The sequence below is a fragment of the Crotalus tigris genome, unplaced genomic scaffold, assembly GCF_016545835.1.
Source record: "Crotalus tigris isolate CLP2741 ecotype Arizona unplaced genomic scaffold, ASM1654583v1 scf7180000017791.1120302, whole genome shotgun sequence".
In the NCBI taxonomy this organism is placed as follows: domain Eukaryota; kingdom Metazoa; phylum Chordata; class Lepidosauria; order Squamata; family Viperidae; genus Crotalus; species Crotalus tigris.
In genome coordinates, this window is record NW_024096638.1 from 562,839 (window position 1) to 572,638 (window position 9,800).

General features: G+C 51.5%; 1 protein-coding gene across 1 annotated transcript; it reads right to left on the reverse strand.

Annotated features, from left to right (window-relative positions):
• Positions 1–106: 106 nt before the first annotated feature.
• On the reverse strand, positions 107–4,492 carry ACOT8 (acyl-CoA thioesterase 8). The gene is made up of 6 exons (XM_039342405.1): positions 4,327–4,492; positions 3,584–3,720; positions 2,536–2,761; positions 1,990–2,147; positions 831–1,022; positions 107–731 (listed from the first exon to the last, which is right to left on the reverse strand). Exons 1-6 carry the CDS (start codon positions 4,452–4,454, stop codon positions 610–612), a joined length of 963 nt encoding a protein of 320 aa, XP_039198339.1. The 5' UTR covers positions 4,455–4,492; the 3' UTR covers positions 107–609.
• Positions 4,493–9,800: the final 5,308 nt, after the last annotated feature.

The following is a 9,800-nucleotide window of genomic DNA, read 5'->3' on the forward strand; positions in this document are numbered from 1 at the left end:
ATCCACCAGGCGAGCAAGAGCCAGCGCCATCTTACACACTCTGCTTGCCTGGCAGCGGGACAAGGCTGGCTGGCCTGTTCAGAAGAGGCTTCTGGGGTGCAGACCCACAAACCTCCACCCCCAAATCCTTCCGAGAAAGCGAGGTGATGACTGCCCTCTTGGGGAGACAAGAGCATCTGCAAGGCTCGCTGGCAGAGGGGTGCATGGAGAGCCCTCCTAAGAGGCTCCCCCCACAGGCTGTTCTTGCTAGAGGGGGGAGGCCGTTAGGCACTGGCGGGACTCCTGGCTGCAGCCTGGGCGGTGGGCAGGCTCCCCCCTCCGGCATCGATGTGTGTGAAGCCACCAGGAACCTCCTGCTCCCCCCCTTCAGAAACCGAAGCCGCGTGGGACACTTTCCTCCCTTTATTAACGGTCGGGGGACAGAAGCCCGTCTCCAATAAATTAATATGTCCAAGGAAAGTGGGGTGCCAGTGCTTCCATCTGTAAGTGCCACCTCCAGGGGTTATGGGGGTCCTTGTAAGCGACCTCCAACCACCGAAGACTCGGCCAGTGCAAAGGGGGGGGGCTCCCGTTAGGAGAGAATAGCCAAGGGAAGAAAGAAAAGCAGCGCTACAGCTTGCTGGTGCCCCGCTGCTCTTCCTCCAATCGGATTACTCCTTCCTGGGCACAGCTGACCGCCAACACGCCATCCCTGCGCCACAGGCGGCCCTGCACCAGGCCCCGGCTGCCACCTGTGGGGAAGGGGAGGGGAGAACGGAGGAGCTGCAGCCGGCCGCTTGGAGCATCTGCTGCCCCACCACTCCCCATCGCAGGCTGGCAGCGGCGCTTACCGGCCCAGGGGCTCTCGCACTCATACAGCATCCACTGATCGGTTCTGAAGGGCGCGTGGAACCACATAGTGTGATCGAGCGAGACCATGAGCTTGACTTTGTGGTGCTGGTGCGGCAACAGGGCCGTCCGCAGGAAGGCGTAGTCGGAGATGTAGGCAGCCACGCAGCAGTGCAGCTTCATGTCGCATTCGCCTGGAACGGGAGAGGGCAAGGCTCAGCCTCACCTGGAGGCCAAGCAAGGTAGCAGGTCTGGGGGAGAGATTGGGTTGGAAGAGGCAAGGCGGCCCTGTTCAACAGGTCAAGCTCTCTCCTACCCGGGGTGCGTGTGTGTGTGTGTGTGTGTGTGTGTGTGTGTGTGTGTGTCCTTGGCATACATTTCCTGCAGTATTTGTAATCATTCCAACTTGAGAAGCTCACATTAATTAAAAATCGGTAAACCTCCCAAAGCTGCAGGTTTTACAAAACCGCCTGCCACACAGAAAACATGGGACAAAGAGCACGATGCCAGTCAGACTGCCACTCTGAAACAACCGGGGGGGGGACGGGAGGGGGGGCAGGAGATTCCATGAGGGTGAGGCAGCCGCTGGGCTCTTGGTTCTCTGGAATGGGCCTTGGGGGGCGGGCAGGTTCGTTCTGCAGGAGATGGTTCCTAAGGCCAGCCCCATAACCAGCGCTTTTGAGGGTGAAGGTCCGTTCTCCCGAGGTTGGGGGTTGGTTTCCGAACGTTTCATTACCAGGCTAGGTAACTTCTTCAGCACTGCTGGTAACGAAACGTTCAGAAACCAACCCCCAAGCTGGGAGAACGGACCTTCTCCCTCATCCTACACCCGAGCCGCAGATATTCGCCACTATTGCAAACGGACTTGTACTCAGAACCCCACTCGTACCAACACAATGCCCGAAGGGGTGGTGCTTTCCTTCCAAGGAGATTCTCTCCTGCCAAAAGGAATGGCCCCAACGCCCCCCCCCCAGCAGAAAACAAGAGATGGGCTCCGAGGGGCGGGCCTTCTGAAACCCACACTGAAAGAGCCCCCCCACACCATGAGACCCTTCCCAGGGCCAAAAGGAGGGGTCTGCTCTCTCCAGTTAACCCTTCCCTCTCCTGGGCACGATGACACTGCTCCTAGAAAGCAGGCTGGGGTCAGGATGCAGGTCTTACCGATGTAGCCCTTGGCACGCACCCAGAAGAGCTGCTTGGGTTCCTGGGAGTTCTGGTGAAAAACGTCAGGCGGGTTCACCGGCTTCATCTCAATCGGAACTTCCTGGGCCAGCATCCCCTTGAGTCCCTGCCGGTATCGCTCTAGGAGGTTGGGGTCCCTTCGGAAAAAAGGCAGATGCCAGCGTGAGACGCTGGAAATCTCGGAGGCTGTGCCGGTGTGGTACTTTCTGCCAAAGGCACAGAAAAGCGGAAGCAGCATGGAGACTTCACTCCGGTGTGAGCTGCAGCAGCCTTGGCTCAACACACCACTGGCACTTCCAGTGCCAGGACAAAGCCGTGAATGTAGCTTGATGTGTTCCCAGCTGCTAGAGATACAAAAGTCTCCCGTGAATTTCACGCAGGCAGAGCTAAACTCTCTTCGGGCCGGTTCCTGCATTCCAAGATGGAGCAGCAGGGAGCATCTCCCACTCATGTTTGCTCTCTCCGCACGCCAGATGTGTCGTTGGCTTAGCGCTGCCGCAAGCCCTGCTCCTCCCAGCCACTCACCGCAGGTACTTCTGGATCAGCTGCTCCTGCGTGAGCAGCTCCTCTGGGTGAGGCACAGCCGGCATTTGGAACTGGTGCTGCAGCGGGCTGGGCTGTCCTCGTTGGAAAGAGGCCTGACATATGAAGATGGGCTTCCCGTGCTGGATGGCCTTGACCGAGCGCACCGAGAAGCTCCTCCCGGTGCGGGTGCGCTCCACCTGGTACAGAACTGGCATGGTGGGGTCCCCTGGAAGGCAGAAGAGCCTGCCCTGAGCCCCCCGTTGTCCCAGCGAGGAGACATCCCGGTTGCTGTGAGGATAACCCTAACCCCCAACCCCCCTGCCCATTACAGCCGCCCGCTTCACATCCCGGAAAAGAGCTGCCCAATCTTTTCTTTAAAATCTCCAGCAACAGAACGGCGGCTTCAGGAGGTGGGTTGTTCCACCGCTTCACGGTCTCACGATCAGGAAATTCTGCTCTATTTCTTTCTGAATATTATATTCATGTATTATCATCAGCGTATCTTTGTCACTGTTAATTTTATGGTTCTGATATTTTACTTCTGTTTACACTCCTTCCATTTTTTCTTCCTTTTTATTATTGTAATCCACCTACAGAGGCCACTGGGGCAAGTCAGGGCATGCGTAAAAATGTATTGTATGCATATATTTACAAGCAGAGCAGCTCCCAGCACCCTCTCTGCCAGGGCAAGACAGGCTTGCTTACTTACTTACTTACTTACTTATTTATAAGCAGAGCAGCTCAGGCTTATTTATTTATTTGTAGAGCAGCTCACAGAATTGGAAGTGTCTTGGAAATGTTTCGACGAAGTCTCATTCGTCATCTTCAGGCTGGTGTTTTCGGCTTCGTGCTTCTAGGAGCAATTTGCTCCTAGAAGCACGAAGCCAAAAACACCAGCCTGAAGATGATGAATGAGATTTTGTCGAAACGTTGCCAAGACACTTCCAATTTGACGCGGGAGAAAACCCGAATAACCAAAGACCTACATACAAACACCTGCGAAAACAAATACACACACACACCTCCCATCCCAGAAGCTGCTAATTACCTGCCCTCACAAAGTAGCAATGGAGTGAATGGACTTCCAGGTTGTCCGTCACGGCCTTGGCTGCTGCCACCAGCGCCTGCCCCACTATCTGCCCTCCAAAAAGACGCTGCGTGACGGGCACCCAGTAATGTCTTCCCCTAAGGAGAAAAGAGGAGGAGTTATGGCTGGCAATGGCTGCCTCCTGGGGGGGGGGGTGCTGCAAGCCAGGGAGGCGAGTGGCTGCCCCCAAGCTTCCCTCCCCAGTGCCAGGATCCAAAGAGCAGCCCTCCATCGGGCCAGGGCCTGCGCGGCAATGTTCACAGCTCAGGACCGGCTTCTCCTACAACCGGCTGCTTCCCCCCACCCTCAAACTCTAAATAGGGAAGCATTTCGCCAGGGCTGCTTTCACGGCTGCAGGCAGGCAGGAACGCGGCCGGTCGAGCCCCCAAGGTGCTGTTTCAAAAGGGCTTTTTCTAAAAGGGACTTTCTAAAGAAAATCCGGTTTGCCTTTTGGAAAAACACCTTTGGGCAACCGTCACCCGGATGACTCAACAGGTCGAGCCGCCTCCGCCTCCTCCCAGCTCAGCGCTTCCCAGCCTCGGTCGCTTGAAGAGGGGTGGACCAACTCCCAGAATTCCCCAGCCAGCATTTGCTGATTGGGGAATTCTGGGAGTTGAAGTCCGTCCCTCTTCAAGCGACCGAGGCTGGGAAGCGCTGTTCCGGCCGCTTCCGCGAAAAGCCCCGCCGGCTCCGGCCCCACTGACCGGAAGAGGTCCACGTCCAGCTGCTCCAGGTGCAGGACGCTGGTCAGCAGGACGCTGCGCAGGTCCCCCCGCGTCTCTGGCGACTGTTCGGACTCGGGCGCCCGGCCGGCTCCGCTGAAGGACGCCATCTTGGACAGTCAGGTGACCGGACCGGAAGCGCTTTCCCCTCAGTCGGCTCCCACGCTTCTGCTTCCGGCCGATCTAGGAAGTTCGTCCAAACGCCTCTCACTGAGTTGGCCCTTAGGGGAGACGCTGGTGGCGCCTTAAGTGCTGAGAGAGTCTTTCTTTCTTTCTTTCTTTCTTTCTTTCTTTCTTTCTCTCTCTCTCTCTCTCTCTCTCTCTCTCTCTCTCTCTCTCTCTCTCTCTCTCTTTCTTCCTTCCTTCCTTTTTCTTTACTTCTATTCTTTTCTTTTTATTTCTTCTCTTTTCTTCCTTCTGTTCTTTCTTTCTTCTTTCTCCTTCCTCCCTCCCTCTTTTTTTTTCTCTCCCTTCCTTCTATTCTTTTCTCTTTCCTTCCTTCCTCCCTTCTGTTCTTTCTTTTTCTTTCTTTCTTCCTTCCTTCATTTTTCTTCTATTCTTTTCTTTTTCTTCTGTTTTTTTCTTCCTTTCCTTCTGTTCCTTTCTTTCTCCTCCCTCCCTCCCTCTTTCTTTTTCTCTCCCTTTCTTCTGTTCTTTTCTTTTTCCTTCCTCCCTTCCGTTCTTTCTTTTCTTTCTCTCCCTCCTTTCTTTCTTTCTCTCTCTCCCTCCTTCCCTCTTTCTTTTATCTTTCTTCTTTTCTTCTCTTTGTCTCTTTATTTTCTTTGTCTTTTTCTTTTCCTTTCTTTCCTATTTTCCCTTTTCTTTTTCTTTTCTCTTTCTCCCTTTTTCCACTGGCATCTAGGGGGACTGGAAGTGACATCTCTGAGGAGCAACGGCACAAAATCCAGGCTCTCCGCAAAGACCTGGGAAGTCTGTTTCTACAGAACGAAGGACGGGAGCTGGAAAAGGGCATCTCCGCCCTTAAGATAATGGCTAATGTTTGGACCTAGGGCTGTGACCTGCAGCCAGAGGAAGGAGAGACGGGAGCTGGGGGGATTCTTAATGTCCAAAATGTCAGAGATCTCCCTTTTCTCTGGGTAGAGAAAGAAGATACGGAAGTCATTTCAGTCTCATTCTGGAAGACCACCAACCTTCACTGGCTGGGAAGCCCCTCAAGTAGCTTAAAGTAACAGCAGCTGGGATGGCTCTGCTCAAGCCAAGCACACAGAGATTGTTCCAATCTCAGAAGCAAATTCAGGTTCCTGCTTAGCTTCTGAGCAATAAAATTGCAATCTTCCTCTGTTCCCATCAGTACATGCTGTTCAGGAAATCAGGCAAGCCGTAGGAGGCAACATTACCTGACCTGCATAAGACTAATTACATTACATGACACGGTACCTCCCTACTTAACACACGCCTTAATAAGGTGAAATGTGATGGAAGTGGGATTTGCGTTGTATAGAAAAAAAATGGGGGGTCTTTGGTTGTGAGATCTAAGCATGACAAATTTTTGCCAAATCTGGTCCACCGCCCTTGGCTCAGACATAATTTCCCAGCTTTTCTCCTTATCTGCTACGTTAAAAAAACCTGCTTGTATTAAGCAGAGCTGAGGCTTTGCTGGGTCAGAAGCCTACAGCAGCACCGTCTTCAAATCTTGCTCAATCTTGGATGCAAGCAAGCAGAACTACTTGTGAATAGTCTCAAGAGAAGCTTTATTGTTGGTCACCACCCACAGTATAAGAATGTCACCATCCGACTGCATTTCCTTGGGAACTGTCAAACAAGGCTTCAATGATTCTACAGGAGGTCAGGCCTCTGTTGCCCCTGAAAGGATTCTTAACTGGGCTCCCTTATCACCTTCCTCCAGTCTAGCTGGAGACTCCGCCACATCCCATAATGCAGGGGTCTTCAAACTTGGCCCTTTTATGACTTGTGGACTTCAACTCGCAGAATTCCTCAGCCAGGCGCGTGCCTGGCTGAGGAATTCTGCGAGTTGAAGTCCACAAGTCATAAAAGGGCCAAGTTGAAAGAGCCCTGCCACAATGTATTTGGACAATAGTGTTCCTCGGGGCCGTTGCGCCTCCAGGTTGCAATAGCCAAAGAGATGATTTGGGGAGGGCAGTGTTAGATACACTAACATAAATGCTAGCAAGATCCATTAGCCTAATATGCCTTCCAAAATAGAACCCAACATGGGTCCCCAATCTCCAGGCCATGGACTAGCATTGGTCTGCGGCCTGCAAGGAACCAGGCTACGCAAGAGACTGAAACCCCTTCTGCACATGCGTGGGATCTGGGCAGCACGTGAAACCATGCCCTCCCCCAGTCTGTGGGAAAAAAAAAATACCTTCCACAGAACCAGTCCCTGGCATCAAAAAGATTGGGGGGGCACTGGATTAAAACTTCCTTATTTGTGTACATAAGACTCAAAAAAGAAAGGAGGCAGAGAATCGCTTTATATACGGTTCAAACATATTGCATTTAGAATACGTTCTTTCATTGGTTAGTATCCTTTGACACACCTGTGATGTAGCATGCAGACTCATTAACTTTAATAAATGTAACATTTCATAGCATCCCATGATGTTCTTAGTATGATCTTGCTCACACTCAGTGCTATATTCACTGAGTGCTATAAACACCCTGGGGGGTGAGTCACAGCTCCCATGACTAAGCAGATTCTTCCCAGCCTGCAAAACGCAGCAAAAGAGGCAGCCTGCCCCTTGGACGCTGTCTGGAGATGGTTATCCACTTTCTGCAGAGAGGGCGGACCAGTTCTCTCACCCTGAACAGGTGTGATGGTGAGAGGCAATCCTTGCTTGTCCAGAGTACCAGCCCCAGGCTGGGTAGTCCTTGCATTATGTGCTAGCAGAGACGTGGAGGACTGCAGGATTAGAGTCTGCTCTGAGTCAAGCTTAATTAACACCAGAGACTTCATGGCCAGATACACCAAAGCAACAGAGGGCAGGACAGGAAACGATGGTTGGAAACTGACCAAAGAGAGAAGCAACCTGGAATTAAGGAGAGACTTCCTGACAGGGAGGACAATCAACCAGTGGAACTTCTTGCCCTCAGAAATCATGGGCGCTCCGTCACTGGAGGTTTTTAAGAAGAGGCTGGACAGTCACTTGTCTGAGATGGTATAGGTTCTCCTGCTTGAGCAGGGGGCTGGACTAGAAGACCTCCGAAGTCCTTTTCAGCTTCTATTCTATTCTATTCTATTCTATTCTATTCTATTCTATTTATTCCATTCCATTCCATTCCATTCCATTCCATTCTATTCTATTCTATTCTATTCTAATCTACTGGCAATAATGTGGTGTTTGGGGATTTCCCATTCTACAAACCAAACATTATACAGGAAGTCCTCAACTTACAACCACAATTCAGTCCCAAAATTTTGTTGCAAAGTGAAACATTTTGAAGTGAATTTTGCCCCATTTTACAACCTTCTTTTGCCACGGTTGTTAATTGAATCCCTGCAGTTGTTAAGTTAGTCACATGGTTGTTAAGTCAATCTGGCTCCCCCCCCCCGTGGACTTTGCTTGTAAGAAAGTCACAAAAGGGGGATCACGTGACACCCCCCGGGACACCGTGACCGTCGTGAGTCAGCCGCCAAGCCCCTGAATTTTGCCCATGTGGCCGTGGGGATACTGCAACAGTTGTACGTGTGAAAAATGGTTGTAAGTCACATTTTTCAGGGCCGTTGTAACTTTGAACGGTCACTAAATAAACTGTTGTAAGTTGAGGACTATGTAAGGACCTGCCTCCGTTTCTCTACCAAAGGAAGCAAAACTCTTGAAATCGGCATCATTTCAAAAAGAACTTTTATTGGCAGGTACAGAAAGCAGGAGAGTGAGACGGGATCTGAGGGCTTCCCGCCCAAATCAACAGGTAAAACCTGCAAAATAATAAACACCCACCCCCAACTGTCCTTCCGGTCAGTTCAGACGGGCCGATCCACGGGTGACATCGAGTTGTGGGAATGGACCCGTAAGGTGCCTTTTCAAGGTTGATAGGTCTTCGCTGTTTCCTCCCTCCACACTGAGGTAAGGCAGGTGCCCCCCCCGCATTCCCTTCACACCCCAAGGAGGATACATCAAAGCAGACAGAGGAAGCCTTCCTCCTGCATTACGAAGGCCCCCGGTCTCCCCCCTCCCCCCATAAGAGATGGCAGAACCCCCCAAACAGCTTAACCACAGAGGATATTATATGGGATTGTGCTGGTCAGAGTAAATAGCTGTTTTAGGAATTAAGAACTGTCCCCTTAAGGCAGGGGTTCTCAACCCTGGCAACTTTAAGACTTGTGGACTTCAATTCCCAGAATTCCTCAGCCAGCTTTGAGGAATTCTGGGAATTGAAGTCCACAAGTCTTAAAGTTGCCAAGGTTGAGAACCCTTGCCTTAAGGGATAGCCTTTTGGGTAATGTAGTTTTAAGTTACCTGGTCATATCTGTGTTTCGGATTGGCCACTGGGAGGGACCTGACTAGCTACCTGGGATTACTGGCTACGTGCAGGCCAGCGGGTTTTTTTTATGAATTCCAGCCACGGGAGCTGTTTGCTCCTTTAACATGGGAGATACTATCTCTTTTCACCTACGTGTTGGGTTCAGATTATGAAATGTGCTTCAGAAGAATCTCTCCAGTAACTGTGAGTTAATGTTTAGAGAATGCCCGATGAATTAAAAGTAATCTGCATGAAACCCTTTCCGTGGAATTTATCTGCCTGTATCAAGCAATAGTAAATCCCCCCCCCTTTGCTTGAAACAACAGGATAAATAATTGAGGGTTCTGACGCACTCTCTAAATCCATGTAGCATGTTGACAGATAAAGCTTGGCTCAGTGCTGCCCCCTGGTGACGCCTCAGCTGAACAACGGGGCTGGTCTGTGCCACCTTCCGTGCCCTCTCCCCCCCCCCCCCTTACCCACTTGTGAACCGCCTTTATTGCCCGGCTGAGCTCCCTCTGCGAGCTACAGCTAACTAAAGTGGCAGCTTGTGGTTTGGAGTGTTGCAAGAAGTGTTTATTTACTTATTTAGAACATTGTTAGAGCTGCCTGCTTTATAACAAACTCCGTGCAGCTCCCAATGTTATCAACTCCGGGTTCCCCAGTTATTTTCAAGCCGGGGGACCTGTTTGTTTATTGTGCGAATGTGTGGATCCTCCTGCAAAAAAGGGCACCTGGGGGGGGACACAGCTGGCTAGGATTGGGACTCCCCAGCCGATGGATCTGCACCTCACTGCACCCACCCGGCACGTGGCCGGTTTCCTACTACAACACCTGCTTTCTTGCTTCCTTCCAAATAGAAGAGCCTGCAGACGCTTTTATATAAGCAAATCTTGGTAGCCAGAGAAATAAGCAGAGCTGAGGCTGGTCCGGGGGAGGGGGGGAGGGGGATGGCACTTGGTTTTCCATGGTTTCGTGGAAAAGACTTTTCAGGTGGGACAGGCAACCAG

Coding starts and splice junctions, on each gene's coding strand:
- ACOT8 (XM_039342405.1), bottom strand. CDS start 4,454: ATGGCGTCCTTCAGCGGAGCCGGCCGGGCGCCCGAGTCCGAACAGTCG. Junction 3,721..4,326: donor CTGGACGTGGACCTCTTCCG/GTCAGTGGGGCC, acceptor TTTTCTCCTTAG/GGGAAGACATTACTGGGTGC. Junction 1,023..1,989: donor GCGTGCCAAGGGCTACATCG/GTAAGACCTGCA, acceptor CTCCCGTTCCAG/GCGAATGCGACATGAAGCTG.